This window comes from Anopheles nili, chromosome 3 (assembly GCF_943737925.1).
Source record: "Anopheles nili chromosome 3, idAnoNiliSN_F5_01, whole genome shotgun sequence".
NCBI classification, from domain to species: Eukaryota; Metazoa; Arthropoda; class Insecta; order Diptera; family Culicidae; genus Anopheles; species Anopheles nili.
This window is the reverse complement of record NC_071292.1, coordinates 11466199-11483041: the sequence shown is the minus strand read 5'-3', so window position 1 is coordinate 11483041 and position 16843 is coordinate 11466199. Positions and strand designations below refer to the sequence as shown.

At 52.2% G+C, this 16843-nt stretch overlaps 1 protein-coding gene across 1 annotated transcript; it reads right to left on the bottom strand.

Annotated features, from left to right (window-relative positions):
- Positions 1–182: 182 nt before the first annotated feature.
- LOC128723327 (intermembrane lipid transfer protein Vps13D) lies at positions 183–16793 on the bottom strand. The gene is made up of 11 exons (XM_053817055.1): positions 16697–16793; positions 14522–15258; positions 12042–14449; positions 11823–11965; positions 11146–11286; positions 8044–11078; positions 7543–7972; positions 6606–7468; positions 6368–6535; positions 744–6299; positions 183–657 (listed from the first exon to the last, which is right to left on the bottom strand). The coding sequence occupies exons 1-11, from the start codon at positions 16791–16793 to the stop codon at positions 589–591; spliced, it is 13647 nt and encodes a 4548-aa protein (XP_053673030.1). The 3' UTR covers positions 183–588.
- Positions 16794–16843: the final 50 nt, after the last annotated feature.

The following is a 16843-nucleotide window of genomic DNA, read 5'->3' as shown; positions in this document are numbered from 1 at the left end:
AGTAAGCGTGGTGAGATGTCGTGAGCTGATTTCCCACGGAGCGTGAGAAGTGAGAAAACAGGACATTATCCTTGCGTACGATATCCTTTTAGATATAATGCATATTTTCGGATTCGTAAAAATGACGAGGAAAGCTACTGATTAACGAAACTAATTTATTTTCTGATAATAAAACGCTCGCATGTCTCCGGTGCAAATGAAAAAAAATCAAACCAGTAATGCGACGTTAGAAAATTCAATATAGAGAAACCAAAACTATACGCAAAAGGAACTCTCACAAACAGCAGTTCCTGAATTCAATGGTATAAAAAAGTCCCGGCTGGTGGGAAATTCCTGTATCCTAACAAAAACCGACCTTACTTAGCAAAAGGAAACATAAATTCAACAAGTCTGCTCGAGTTCGATAACACAGATGTTTTGGTTTGTTAGTTCATGTTTTCGTTTAAGATTTAGAAACAAAACACAATAAGACGATTCCTAGGAAGGAGAGGAGTGTGTTTGGTGTGCTGTTAGTTTGATTAAGGATTGCTTTGGATCTCTCAACTAAAACAAGCGGCCAGCTACATCGCACATACACACACCGCGCCACTATTCGATCACAGTATTGATATTAAGCGTTTGTTCACGCTCGTCGTAGATACACTTGGCAAAGTTTATCTGCAAATAGAAAAAAAAACAACATGGCACAAGTTAGAGAGATATGGGCTCGTTAAGCAAAAAAGTCGAAAGCTACTGGCACTTACATGATAACAAATTTTCTTCGCAATTTCCTCGCTTTGACAGCGGGCACGTGGTCGTTTAACCATTTCCGGCGCACTAGGCGTGAGGGACGACTTTGATGGCAGCGACAGACAGAACTCGATATACGTAACGGGTTTCGATTTGCTGCTGGATCTACCCGACCCCTGGGAACCGGCACTAGACGAATCCACCGCCTGCACCGTGAGCGGTTGACAGGAGATGATCTCGCTCATCGGATAGTTAAACACGGTCATCGTCGTATCGTCGTTCTTCGAGAACCCCCACACGTTTTCAGTCGACACAATCAGGCGCATCTTCGATTCCTTCGTGTCCAGCAGGTACGGCTCGTACGCCATGAACTGCTCGCTAAAATTGCGCTTATTGATCAAGAACAGGTACTGCTGACCAGTGCTTTGCAGGTACGAGTACGGTGGGAGAAGTCCGCCCGGTGCACCGGTAACCGTGCGCGGCGGTCGTTTCCGTTCCGGAAGGATCCGGTTCGATCCCTTGCTCTGCTCTCGCACCGCGTTCGCAGTCTCGGATGCCAGATCCAGCACGCCGATGACGGGTTTCGTTACCGTGCCGACCAGGCCTTTGCCGAGTCCGGTAATGAAGCCGGACAAACCATCGTTTGCTGTGCCCTGGTACGTGTGTTTCACAATGCTCGTCACGCCTCCTAGCAGTCCAAATGTGAAACCACGAAATCCAGCCACCAAATGGTCGCCGGTCGAGACGCTGCCACTTCCGGCGGACACGTCCAGGATACGCTGGCGTGCCTCGACGTGCTCGTCATCGAACACCACCTTGCCCAGCCCATCCGAGATGGTTTCCGTCAGCTTGGCAGTCGAGTTGGAGATGCCATGCGTGACATTCTTCACCAACGACGAGATCGAACCTTCGAGCAATAGCCCCGAGAAGCCTTCGGATAGATCGTTCGCAAAGCCGAGCGGATTCCCAAGAAAGTCCACGCTTCCCAGGATGGAAGCGGCTTGCCATTTCAACTCCTGCTTGTAGTGTGCCCGTATCGCGCCCAAGTACGCGTCCAACGTCTCGAAATGGTACCGGTGTGCGAACTGCTCGAAGTTGATGACCGCATCCTCAAACTTAATAAACGTAAAGCCAAGGTTCCGCTTAATTTCAGCGAACTCGGACGTTAGCTTGCTCGCCGTCACAAAGCTGAGCCGAATCTGGGCCGGGATGATGCGCAAATCTCCAAAGTAGTACCGTGTCACGTTGCTGTCCAGCACCTTGTAAACGATCTTCTGCGCTTCGTAGTCCGTTTCGTCGGGCAGGGACGTCGGATCGACGGTGGATTTAGCGAAACCGAAGAACTTCACCAACCGCAGGAAGAGCCGCTCCTCCAAGTACACTGCCACCGGTCGGATGCTCACAATGAAGTGTTCGAAGATGACGGCGTTTGTGTTCGGTGAGGGAAGCTGCTTCACGTTCAGCTGCAGCGATGATCCGGCCACCATCGAGCCCACCGATGCCGGGATCGTGTACAGCATGATCGGGCAGGACGTCTCAAACAGCTGGTTGTCGATCTGCATGTCTCCGACGGAAAAATCCAACGAATTGACCGCCGGCGTGCGGATGCACTCCATGTGTATGTTCTCCAGCGTCACGTAGGCCAACTCCTCGCACGGTTGGTTCGATATCAACGACAGTCCGATGCCTTTGCGAAGCTTCAGCTGCACGTGGTATTCCTGCGAGACGTCCTGCGCGACACCTGACCCAGCAGCAACATCGAACGACGCACTGCGGCCACCTCCGAATATGTTCGAGACGTGCTTCCAGCTCGAATCTAGCGTCAACTCACCACGGCCACCAGCCTTCACGTCCCGGATCTGGATGGATTTGATGGGACCGTCCATGCGGTACGACACCGACAGGCAACCGGAACCGGGGCGCAATTTTTGCCGCTCAATCGCTTGCTCAAACGGCACACCGCACTGCGTCAGCACCTTCGTGTCGGACACGCACATGCCGAGTACGGCCTCGGAACCGGCACGCAGCCCAAAGAAGCCACCACGTGCTTGCACGCACATGTTCGAATGTTCGCACATCAATCGCCCATCCTCCGTAAAGTGCCACGTTTGTGTCGAACGTCGTTGCCGGTTGGCTGGCCGAACCACAAGCCCGATGCAGTGCAATGGTTGAGGTGGTTTCTCGAGATCAAGCACGTAACGTGATTGCTTTCGTCCTGGTTCACTCGGTGGTGATGTGCCCTCGTGTTCGAGTTGCTTCTCATTGTTCATGCGCCACAGCTGGGAGCGGTCACCGGTCTGCTTGCGTACCAGCAGCACGCGGCCATCCACCACGCCAAGGACGAGCTGCTGTGAGCGAACCTCGAAGCGACCATCCGCTTCCGCGCCCATCTCGAACGTCTGACTGAACGCGATGTAGATGAAGTTTTCGTACATCAACCGGAACGGCTCGAATCCATCCAGTCGGCAGTTGGAGTAGTCACCGCCGGGAGCTTCCAGCTGCAAGTAGGGCGCACCCTTCGGCTCATCCAGTACGTAAGCGATCGAGCACTGAGGGCGCACCACCGTCTTAAAGGTGGCTTTCATGTCCGCCTGGGCGAACGTGATCGGCACGTGCGAATAGTTGTCTAGTCGGATCGGTGGTGGCAACGCTTGTGCGTCGCTGAAGATCATGAAGTACGTGGCGCCGTGTAGGATCATTTCCAAGCGCAGGAAGTGCATCGCCCCATTCATGTTGCGGATATTTATGTACAGACTTAGGCCCGTGCCAGCGATGGGAATCCCGCCCGACCAAAGGCACTCGGGCACCTCGGGCAATCGGACACACAACTCGTGCTCTCGCTCCAACCGCGGCCAATGGAACGGAATGTGACAGCCCGGCACAGCCTCGATGTACGACGACGAGGAAGATGACGACGAAGGACGAACCGATGTCGGATCATACACGGTTGTGCTGTTGACGAGGCACTTTTGCAGCACTTGCAGGGTGTAGCTGCTCCGATTGTACAGCTGGTATCGCGGCGAGAAGGTCACAATAGACGTCTGGCCGTACTTCCCTCGTGCACGCCGGACCTCGATGCCTATGATGAATGTTTCCGAGGGGCTTCGCAATTGACGGTGCTGCGTGCCCTGCTCCAGCTTAAACGGTTGACACCAACTTGGGGTGGCCCCAAAACGCCGGCCCAATCGCATCGTCACACTTCCGGAACAACCCGGATCGCTAAATGCGAACATGAACGGTGTGATCATACGCGCCTCTTCGTTTTCGCCAAACTGGCCCGCGCACTCGCTATCGAGATCGTCCTGACGGAACACTAGAGGAAGTCCTGTACGGTTTACGAGCCAGTATGGTGCCCCGATCGAGATTTGGACGCCTCGACCCCTTGACACGACGATCGTTGCCGAGAGCTTCAACATCCGGCCGCCCATGTCAAATAATCGCACGTCGACGGTGATGGCTCCGTACGTGCCCGCCGGAATCGTGATCTGACCAGAGTTCGGGTAGCTGTCAAGCGTCAGGGATAGTTCGATCGGTTGCTCAATGTCCACCTCCGTGATGCGTGCCGTCTCCGAGGAGGAGATACGCCCCTGGCTACCGGAGGGTAGACGGTAGAGTAGATCGCAAGGTAACAAATTGTGGATGCGCATCGGCGGAAGGATCGTGATGACGTGCCCGGGAAGGTGTATCACGTCCCTACTTGGGTATGGTTCTTTGCGTATCGCCAGCAGCATTTTGCACGTTTTGTCACGTGGCCCACGGCAACTGCGCAGCTCCTGATACAGTTCGCCTGGTTCAATCGCTTCGCTCCATTGCACACCCCGGTCCGTGAACTGGAAGCCTCCATGAGTGACCGACTTGGGAACGTCGAACCGCTGCAGTAACGTCCATCCGTCGCTAGAGCTGCTAGCTTGCGATCCAGGCACAGGGGACGGTGCTGACGGAGTGAGCGAGTTCATGGCATCCTCTAGCGCTGTTCCGAGCAGCGGCCGGAAGTACAGCACCGCATGCACGTGTGTCAGGGGCACGTGAAGGGACTCGTTTGAATGCAGGATGGCCGTTTTGGTGTCGGGCCAGATGCGTATGCCCAGGTGCCCGAAAAGGTGTTCCATTTTCACCAGCACCGGCAGATCAAGCTTATTGATGAGCTTCAACGCCGATCGTACGGTGATCAGCTTCTGAGCCGAGCCCTCCATCGTCACGCCGAACACGATGCGAGCACGTGGTGTTTGCGTGTAATCCGTCATCCCACCGCACAGGTCAGGACGTGCGTGCCGGAAGTACGTTCCGACCCTATCCACCGATACCGGACCAACCTCATGCCAGCCTTCGACACGCACCGCTATCTGATGCAGGTTAAGCTTGTGACTGTCCCGATGGCGGGCTTTGTTGCGCGTGCCATACGAAAACGTGGCCACACCGCCCGGTTCCACCAACGTCCAGCTAGCTTCGGCGGGTACGTTTGGCAACGATCCGACTATGCCACCACGTTCACGGCTCGACGATACAAGCTCCGATGAGATGAGCGTCGTGTACCACAACCGCGCGCCCGTATCGTTCTTGATCGCAAACGGTATAAATGGAGCTCGCTGACGATAACCGGCCGGTGTGATGACCGCATTCGACCCATTCGCTTTTCCGCTCGCACCGTCCGACTCGACGTAGTAATCCTGCAACCAGTTATCCTTCACCAGTGCGAACAGTTCGATCAGCGTACTCGTAATGTTCAGCCGCAGCGTGTCATTGCTTTCGACGCGCATGTTCAGCCGATTGCCTCCCGCCTTTGTCGTCGGTGATTCCGTGTCGATCGCTAGACTGTGGCCCCATTTCGCCTCCAACTTCCAGGGTTCGATCATCGGCTCCCAACCGCTCAACACGCGATTGTAGTAGTCGACGGCGAACACACCCGACATGCGCCCGGCGTTATAACCGGCAAAGGTCGCAGCAAGAGCATCCGCCACTTGATGATCCGTACCATCCGACGTCGCGTCACCGGACGGTGTAACCATGCGGCCACCATGCATCTTTTGACCCAGCTCCTGCCGAAGGTCCAGCTTACTAAGGGAAAATTCCACCAGTGGCACATCCGCGTCCCGACAATCGTCGATGACACATATCGAAATGCACGGTGACTTCAACTCGACTGAACTGATGTGCAACGCTCCGGAATCGCTTCGTCCTCCCGGTCCGGTGCCATTACTTCCCACGCTGTTGCTGTGCATGAGACCGCGCTCGTCGTGCCTGCGCGGTTCCTTGTTCTGCGTCAACCAAAGTGCGGCCTCGTCTAGCTGGTAACTGCAGCGTTCCAATGCGAGTATACAATCGTCGCGTCGAAAACCAAGATGGACCAACTTCTCCACCGCACGGGAGTTGATCTGCGGGACATCACCAACCGAATCTAGGCTTCCTCCCCTCGAGTGGCGCTCGCTAGCCCGCCGTTCCAGCTGTTGCTGTTGATGCTGCTTGTGGTCTCGAGCATTTTTCGTCTGCTCGGGCAGCGATTCCAACATCTGCCGGAACATCCGTACATCGTGATAGGACAACCGAATGCATAATTGTTTCTGCATTTGAACCTGTTGGTAGAACGAAACAGATATTAGTGTAGTTAACGATAGTTAACCATATTTTCGCCATGCTTTACCTCCAGGACACCCTTTTTCACGTCCATATTAACAGTGACGGGATCGATGATTGAAAGTGCAGTGCGTTCTTCAGCTCCCAGTATGCAGGAAAATACTTCCAGATTGTTCAAGTTGATCGACAGTGTTTTGTTCACCTCGAACGGACGGTACGAGACGACTGTTGTGCTCTGGAAGGTAGAATCATAGAGGTTAGCCTTTTCTATGCATATACCCTATTCTATATTACCCACTATTTACCTTCAAAATGACCGTATTTGTATCAAGTTGATCAGTTTTTTCCACGAACACAAGCTCCGAATCGGTAATGTTGAGCTTTAATTCCATGCGGCTTTCCTCCGAAGGTGCCGGTATCCGCTGAGAAACGTTTCGCAAGACCGTTTCCGTGGAACGGCCAGTCCACGGTCCTCCGGTACCACTATCAACACCTACGGTTAACAGCGGTTGCACAGGTGGCGGTGGAGGATCCTCCTGCTGCAGAATAAAGTCACGTGCACTTTCCAACCAATCCAGGATCGCCATTAGACGCATGTTGTTCAGCAAGATGGTAAATTTGGTCAAATCTTTTCGCCGTCGGCTGTGAATTTCCGCCTGCACCAGCTCCGTTCCTGGCTCGCCACGGATCGGCTGCAGTATTTGAGGGAATACGTTCAGTACTTCCGTGCTGCCAGCGGCACGTCGTGGCCTCGATGGATCACATTCAGACGGCAGAAATCTCGTATCGATCAGCTGAATTTCTTGCGACACCAAATCGATATCCTGCGCGCCATCGCTGAAGCAATCGACCAGCAACTTCGATTTGATGAAGTTCACGCAGGCGAGCGGTTCAGGTGAAGTATCATCCGGTGATTGTACAAGCCTCACCGACACGTCGAGCAGTTCGAGATGAATTGACAGGTTCTTCCACACATCCTCCGGCTGGTCAGATGCGTCAACTGTGTTTAGACTGAGCGTGCTGTTCGGGATGGAAAACGCACGCAGGTACAGCTCGTCGATAGCTTCACCGAGATTGTGCGAAAGGAAACCGCGGATCAACCGATACTGCTGTAGGTCGAGCTGCGCATCTAACTTCGACAGCGTTCCGTGTACGCTTATGTCCGGAACTGTAACGCAAGAACGGAAAAAAGCCTGCTTTATCTCTCAGACACAATACACTATTCCTTCGCGTGTTCCTTACCAAAATGACTGCTCAACGAATCGAGATTACGTTCTACCTCCAGCTTCAAGTGGCACTTTTCCTTCAGCAAACTGGAGCCTTGGATTACCACCCGGTAGCCCTTTAGATCGATGCCACACCCGGAACTGACTGACGTCGACGGCATCTTGCTGAACCGTTCCTCCGATTGAGCTTCGAGCCGAGCCGCAAAAATATTAGTGTGGAAAAGGTTCACGTGCATCACGTCAAGTACTTCGCGATCTCCTGCACTCAACCGGAACTCGTTCGTGAGAGTAAATTCGCCCAGATCGGCCACGATAACCAGCTCACTGTTGTAGCTCATCGGAAGTAGAATGATCGGAGCTCCGGCATTAATCGATAAGCCCAGTTGCGTCGGTCGTTGATTATGATAGGTACGTCCTTCCGATGGTTTTATCTTTCGCAACATGGGCTGTAGTTGGACAACAAAAAATAAATTAATTCAATACACTTTCTTTTGACAACGTTTGCTATTACACTTACCGTTTGCAGGTGGGAAAACTCCTTGAAAAATAGCTGTATCTCCGCAATGAATCGTTTCGTGTGAATGTACCGCACCGAGGACATTTCGATCGTAAGCTGAGCATCCTTCTCAAGACCCCTTTTCGTACCTTTAGCCGCGTCACGTACGTACTTGAAATTAAGCGCCTCGTTACCGGTCGTCATAAATTTTTCCCTGTACAGTGTTCCGTATGGCGTAAGATCACTCAGCGTGATCGAACCGAGGCTTCCGGCAACCTGTTTCGCTTGGCCGCGCTTCGAGATCGTGAGCTGCACGTTCGAAACGTTGGCTTTTGCGATTTCGCACATCGGTTCCGCCAGGACCAAGCTCAGCGAACGCACGGATATCTCTAGTTTCGACTGACCACCACCCTGCGATCCGGCCGATTCACTAAGAAAGCTGCCGGTCTGGCAATCCACTTCGTCCTTCCGTGGCACACCACCTTCCGCGCGCCCACCTGACGCTTGAAATTGTTGCTGAGAGGCCTTTTCGGAGTGACTCGTTCCTTCTGTATCATCGGAAAATAGACCAAAAAAGTCCAACAACACAAACCAGCTCTCTACCGACACGATCAGATCGAGGCTGTTAAAATCGATCAAGCTGGACTGTTCCAGCGAGCCAAACTGGGTGGCGAACGTGGGGCAGGCTGGATCCACCAGAACGGAGTTGTAAATGACGAGGTTTTCTTCCGGTTGCAAATGGGAACCCGCCGGAGGTCGCTGTATTAACGGAGACGGTGGAGGAGTCTCGGGACAAATTGTGCGGTTCGCTGCCAACAATGAAAATCCCATTTGATCTTGCAGGTGTGTCGGTAACGAACAAGGTACATCATCTGTCATTCGCTTCATTAACCCGACTGGATTCGGGCAGGAATGGGAAGCAAATGAGGATGCGTTCAAACGTTCGTTCGAGTCTCGTTCGGCCGATGAAATCACCATGTAGCGGTTCTTCGCCGTATCCGACTGTAACAGATCCTCCATGAGAAGTGAGCGCAACGATATTTTCACATGCGTCTCGTACTGGTTGCGCTTGTCGAAATCGACACAGAAATCCCGAAACGATATTTGCACCAGCGCTTCATTGCGGTTCCCGTTCAGCTGGATGATGAAGGCCGGCAAATCAAAGTTTACTCGTACACCAAAGGTGCTCGATCCAGCGCCCGCCGACGAGCGTGCATTCATGTCGAGACTGGACTGATAAAACAATCCCTGCCGGGCCTTGGATGGAATTGGGAAGCTGTTCAGTGATTCCTCCGCGATTTCTGACACCTTTTCGAGCGTCGTGGGCACCTCGCTCGGTGGGCGCACTAGATCCTTCGGTATCTTGAACAGGTTATCGATCGTCTCCAACAGTTGTTCGTACTGCTGCCGTTTGAGCGACAGCCGAAGTGGTTTCACCACACAACCTACTATGCGGAAGTAGTCCCCATCATCATCCGTTGTCATGTCGCCTTGCTCGCGACAGATCTCCAAGCTAAAGATTGTGTCGTGGATAATTGGAATTGCGTTTTCCTTGCATGAATAAAATTCCTCCGCTCGCGGCAGCCCAGAAAACCGAAATCCTTTCCGATTGGTTGTGTCTAGCGAGTACAGATTGATATTTCGGAAATCGATCTTATATCGATCCTGATTGGTTGTCTCACTGTGGCCCCTCGTGTCTCCACCGAGAGCTCCATCTCTCGCGATGCTATCGATGAACTCAGTCGAATCTTCCTTTGCGAACCTTATCCGTCCGCTCGTCGTATTGTTTCCCTCCGTTACACCCTCTGTGGGCTCGTAAATGCCGTCCAAATCGCTCAGGTTCCAATCAACCGACGTGCGGTCAGTCATACTGAACAACAAACCCGTTGCTGTCTCCTCATGAGCGCTCGGTGGAGGACTCCCTAAAACATTCACTACAATGCGTTCCTGAGACGACGATCCCGGCGACGAAGGGGGTGCTTCGTCTGTGTTGCTGATCGTGATTCGTCCCAGATGTGCCACGAGTACCTGTGGGCTACTACTGCTCCGCGGAAGAATAAGCACAGGTGTGTCCAATGTGATGTCCACCTTGAGTGTGTAGTCCGAGTTCAGCAGGACATCCTGAGTCCTCGACAAGGATACTGTCCGCTGGCGCCGTACTCGTCGTGGCGATGCATAGATGCTTTCTGGCCGACTACTGGACAATTCGGATCGTGATTGCACCAACCCAAGGGCCATGTCCGTTGCCTTCTCACGAATCGAGCGGGCCAGATTCTTCAGGTAGTGCTTGAACTCGGTGGCGCACCAGCTCAGCTCCTGCATGAAACGGGCACAGTGGATGAACCACACCGAGGCCATCTTCACGCGGATATCAATGCAAGCATGCAGGTCCTTCGACACGCGGAATGAAAGGGCCTGCCTTTCTTCGTGCATTCCGTCTGCCGTCGTTTGGTGGGGATGGTCGGTGTTTTTCGATCCCATGCCGTTACCATACACTTCCTGCGCCAGCATCGTCATCAAATCCGGTCCGGCCGAATCTGCGGCATCGAAGCGTGCGGAATGTACAGTAGTAGCCTGCTCGGTTAGCGGATCCTTTCCTACCGACAGTATGCGCTGATGGTTTACGCCTTCCGGCGTTAGGTCCAGCACCTGCAAGCCTCCCAGTGATCCTTCAACGGTAATATCGCTACCAAGCGTAGCATGTATCTTCGCTTCGGACATCGTGAACGTGCCCACCTTTCGTCCTACAAGGTAATTATCACGGATCAACGCACGTAGTACAAGGACGTTTAGCCGGTGAAAATCGAACGTAATTTCCAACCGCACGGGACTGGCGGGTTCTTTGGCAGAGCTCGCATCGGATGACAGGTGGTTCTTGCCAGAAGGCGTCACAAATGATGCCTGATCGGATGCTTTTGGAGTAGGCGTATCGGGTTTCTCTCCCGCATCCATGCCGTCGTTCCACTGTCCACCACTTTGTTCTGGTGGGGTGGGTGCCGGTGCCGGTATAACACGTTTGACAAAGCCCAATAACTCCACGATCGTTTCTTGGTTAGCTGAAGAAACAAAAAAAGTGGTACAAAATGTAGTTTATTTTTTCCTAGAAAGGATATACGTCCTTACCGATTATATCTAAGTTGTTGAACTGTATGTTGGCCACCTGTAGCTTATCTTCCTGCCGTTCCGCTGTCACAAATACGATCTCCACCGTGATCAGTGCATCTAGATCACCCAATGTGGCCGCATTCCATGTGGGAGAATTGGCTGTTTTGTTTTACAACGTTCATATACGATTATGGGAAGGTGAGCAAGCAAACCGATAGTAATGCGGTAACGAAAACCGGTAACAAACCAAAACACGAAAACCGGCGTGTGTCCGGGCGGTTCCGATAATGAAACAAATGAGAGAAAGAAAAAAGAACAAACAAGAAAAGAAAATAATGTAATATGCGTGCATGCAGTAATTATAAAGCATTTTCAATACGAAGTTGCTACTTCGACGCACTATGCATCCAAAATGCTCCCTAGGATGTTTGAAATAGAACGGGTGAATACAAATTGTAAAATTCTCTACATGCTACTGGAACAAATTTCCGTAATCTGGAGTCAAGTTACCACACGGAATTTATGCCTATTTTTAAACAAAACATAATATTTCACTCATCTAAATAAAGAACGTATAACACAATCGGCGAATCAATTATTTACAATGATCTAGCGCAGAAAGGTTAAATATGAGCTACGAAATTAACATTAAACAATGGAGGGTTTCTAGCAGCCAAGCCAGTCTCTAAATTTACCTCGCTGTAAATTACTCAACGCTTTCGAAATCGTCAACGGGCTAGTTGGTCGTCGATAGTCCATGGTCGGATCCGGCGGTGACGCAGGCGAACACGGCGAACAAGGCTCACTCTGTCGAAGGCTTCCCGACAAGCTGTCCATGCTGCAATATAAAACATTCGTCCATTTAAGCACTTTCTTCCTCCTCCTCATCGCTGCGTAATTCTCGCAGTACTTACCCAACATGGCGATGACTCGCAATCAATAGCTCGAAGTCCTGTCCGAACGATTGCATTGCATCTACCAGCAGCAATCCGTGTACCGACAGCGTAAGGCTTATGTCCTCCGGACGCTGACTGTAGCCAGCCTTCACGCCGGACACTTGCAGCTCAGCGACACTGCGCCCACGTGACTGCACCTCGAGCGACATCTGATCGATCGTGAACTGAAACACTACGATGTTCGTAATCGATTCCTTCCCAGGGGTGTTCGATCCAGAACTCGCCTGATACGCGTCCTCGTCGTTTACACCGAACGTCGTGTTTGGGTCGTACGAGGGCGGCTTTGTGCTTGTGGAAGTTTCTGGTTTGTCCATCGGAACTGCTGGTACAGGAGCAAATCCTTGGCTACTGGGGACACCACTCGCCTTAGCAAGTTTGTTGATCAACGTTAATATTGAAAACACCTTGTACTCGTTGATGTGTGCGTTCAACTTTGGTAGCGTGCCAGACAACGTTAGACTGGGATACTGGGGATCACTCGTGTACACAACCCGTCGTTCAACCTGCAACACAATGCTGAATCGATCGAGAACGTGCAGATTGGACGTACCCTTTAGGCTGGCAGCAGACCAGCGTTCTTTGGCGTGACAGACAAGCACTTGTAGATCCGTCAGCTGGATGTGGTAGCGATCGTACAGCCGCTGATACAGCTGATGCTCGTCTAGAGCTTCGCCCCAAGCATCAGTTGGGGCTGCTGCTGCTGCCGTCTGATTAGTGCCAGAGTCCGGAATCTCAGAGAACGTACTTTCCATCGTTGGCGAGTTGGACGTGCTTACTTGTGAACCTGGTGGTGTCGCACAGGGTGTCATAAATGCATCGTCATCATCGTTTTCTGTTTGAACCTCGGGCGAAATGTCTCGTTGTCCGTCAGCCCGTCCACCACCGTAATTCGTCTTCGATGCAATAGAGGATCTCGTTGCGGGATTAGCCGATACATTGCTCACATTGCCCGGAGCCGGTCTGTTCTCTCCATTGGTCAGCTGAAGACGTCCGAAATCCACCACGATGATCGTGCTGTTGATACGATCGCTAAAATTGTCCACAAAAATGATCTGCGGTGCCGAGATATCAAACTCCAGCGTCCACGTTTTGCGCTCACTCAAGTGCCCTTCGATTATGTAGTTCCAGTTCTTCATAAGTTCTTGTTTAGTCTTGTTTTTCATATCTTCCAACCGCCGTCGTGCATCGTACTGCTGGTGTGGTTTGGCGAGGAAATCCACCAACCACCGCACAGCATCCATATTGTACACTATGTCAAGCGATTCTGATTTCACCATCAACCGATAGTCCGTTTCGTGGGACAGGGGCTTCCGCTCGTACTGCAGCTGAAAAATCGGATCGCCAAAGCTACCTTCCGCTGGAAGGGATGTCGTGCTAAGCCTTGCAGGTGTACGACCACCAAGCGACGCAGGGCTGGGCGAAGAAGAAAGTCCCACTCCGGGCTTCGCGATAAATTCGTCCTTCTGCTGCGGCTTGACAAGATCGGGAAACTGTGAATTCACCGTCAGACGGTCCTTAATCAGGATAGAGCCCAACGATAAGCCAACGTAATGCGATCCACTGCGCGGCCTCGATTCAACATCCATTTGGAGATCCTGAAACAGGAACTGCAGCTTGGGTGTTTGCTCAAGCGCACGGCAAAAATCGATCGTACCGCGCTTCAGGATAAAGTTGAACTTCCCGAACACGGCGTCCCGCTTGAGCAGCGAGTTGGACTCCACCGAACCGGCCAGAGCGTCCAGGATTTCGTCCTCGAAGCTGCTACTACCAGGGCTCTGCTCACCATCCTGCCCCCAATAGGAACCACCCTCGGTGGAACCGGCCTCCAGTGCCAGCTGCTGGCTTCCGGTTTCGTCAAACGAACCTGCACTCGACGGTGTTACTTCGCCCTCACTCGCACCCGCCGGCGGTGTTTGCTGATGACTATTGTTATTGTTGTTGCTGTACCACCACTGCGGGAAATAGTACACGAGCATTGATTTGGCCGTCTGGCTCGGAGAGCTGGCGGCGTTGGTTTTTTCTATTGATGGCATCTGCATCATACAAATGTCCCGCAATAGCCGCAATTCATCGAACGTTCGTTCGCGCTCTATCCGATCCTTGAACTGTTTGCTCGCACTCGTCAACACCTCGTTTGGGTTCGCGAGGATCCGCATATATTCGCGCATGTACTGCAAATTTTCCCGCGCTATCTCGAACGGATCCGACCCCAGATGGCGACAGAGCCCGTGGCACCGGACGGCGTAACGCCACCAATCGCGGGTGCATTCGCCCACCGACCCCGCTGGTCGTTGCAATTTAAACCTACGAAAGCGTGCGATATCGTCCAACCCGCGGACACATTGCATCATTTGATTGTATTGTATCTGAAACAAATTAAATTCATTATTCGCTATGCTAAAAGCACCTCAAGAAAGGATCAAGAAAGGACCACTTACATCACTTAGAGCTATCTTAATTTCCTCCCAAATAAGATCACAAACGAGCCGGGGTCGGCTGCGGGTTCGTAAGGGTGTTTCGCTGCGATCACGTCGCAACTGCGCCCGCACACTGATCGGACTGATAATGGGCACCTGTTCGTGCTCTGCCCGTGGATCCCAGTACACGGTGAAGTTGGTCAGTTCTACCAGCTTGAACGTGACCTGTTGCGTGTTCCAGTTGGTCGTTTTGCCCGGCTGCCAGCTGGCGTCGCAGCTCTGCGCCGAAAGGGAATCGATCTTGATGCCACAGGCAAACCGCTGGTTTGGCACCGTCAACCCATCCTCGTACCGCACGTGTATGCCGTTCACCGTCAGCTGCAGGTTCTCGATGATGTTCGTCACCAGCGAGGTGCCGTAGTTGAGCCATCCGCTGTAGGACGAAGCGTAGTAGCTGCCCTCGGTCATGGGACTTTCGCGTTGTGCCCGCCATTTCGCTTCCAGCCGGTCTAGAGAGGCTACCTTCAGGTCGAGTTCAGTTTGCTGCTCAACATCCGCATTCCAGTCCTGGTTAAGGTCAATTGGAGCGCACGTGACCTGCACGTCGTCGATGTACAGACACCACGAGGCAGTTCGAAAGGATCGCACCGGAACCGTTAGCTTCACCTTTCCGATCGTGCCGGTAATGAGCTGCAGCGGTAGACCGAAGTGTCTCAGAGTATCCTTGCGCAGAGGAAGATTTTCTAGCTCCACCTGGCCTGTAAACGAAAGCAATGATTAGTGAAGGGATACTTGTTATGTCCGAAATAACCTGATTTTATTTTTTATCGGTGCGGGGCCTATAGATAGATTGCCGCTTTATGTTACATTATGGCTCTTTCGTCGCCGTATGGTGGACACATAGTTGTCCCTCGAGCGTACTCGGTTCAAGTGGAGCATTTAGTAAAATAATCTATTATCCTCCTAACACGTTCCATCTGCTCAGTCCCAGTCCACGCCCAGCCGATCTGACTCATCAGCAATTTTACCACGCAGATATGTACACTCGGCTGTTGGTACGATGGTGTGTTACTTTACCGAATACCAAACCGATTCCGCCGAAAGTAAACAAATTACTTCAAACAATCGACGGAGCTGATTACAAACCGCCCAACCATATATCTTTGTCCCCATCGGATACCCTAATCCTAGACATTATATCTTATCATCTAGAGCCGATATAAATCAAACGGGTGTGCTCCGTTGGCATGCCGGTGTGTAGATAAACCAAACATCGTGAATTCAGTCCCCGAGCGTTTGTAGTGATCGGAACAAGAAATCTTTGCCCCGGTAGACATCGAATGATTAGCAATTTTGTACATCGATAAAATGTGTGCGATACGGTTCCATACGCCAACGATGAGTACCTCATGGTGCCGTCGTCTTCGCGCTCAACAGGTAGAGCGGACCGGCAAGACCTGATCGGACGGTTTTGTTGCCAAAACCACCCTTTTGGCGCGACGAGGTTTGCCTGGGTATTTGGTGGGGGGAACGCGCCCGACGGCGAGCGGCTGGTGGGCATTTTTGTTTTCTATTGAACTGGACTATGACCAGCAGTAATAACGGCGCGCCGTTTGCTTTTATGGAAGGTTGTTACATAACCCTGAGCATCGCAGTAGCCATCGAACCGCCGCCGACTGAGAGTTTCTTTTCGGTTGTCCGTTTTCATTTTCCTTCCGTGGACGAGGCGCGGGCTAATGCCGTTTTGTTTTTCCAGGTGTGCGAACGCGTGTACGCTGCCGGAACATAACCGGAAAAGCTCGAAACGCACCCAGTGCACACGGGGGGAAGGTGGAAAAGCGTACACAATCAAAACCGCAGCGAAACTATGAACGAATTTTACGTGGTAGCTTTGCTCGGTTGGGCGGAACAACCGAAACCACCGATAAGCGCCACTAGCAATAGTAGCTACGACTCGTGACCAACCTTTGACCACCTGAAATCAGCCGCTGGTGACGACCAAATGAACAGATTTCTCTAACAATCTATCATAGAGAGAGAGAGAGTGTGTGGACACGGCGTAGAAATCGGCAGCAACGATGGCATCATCACTTTGCGGATGACGCAGTCGAGATTGCTAGGCGTGGACGTTATTTTTTGCCACCCGCTCTATTGAGCAAGCGTTTTGACCGCTGACGAAAGGCTCCCCAGACTTACCCGAGAGCAATGCCACCGTCAGCTGGGCTGTGTTGAGATTTTCCACATACTTCCCGAGGTAGTTGTTCAACACCCAGGCAATCAGTTCCCGCAGCATACTGTCGTGTCCCGTGCGGGCATTTGGTCAGGGCGCTGCGTCGCAATTAA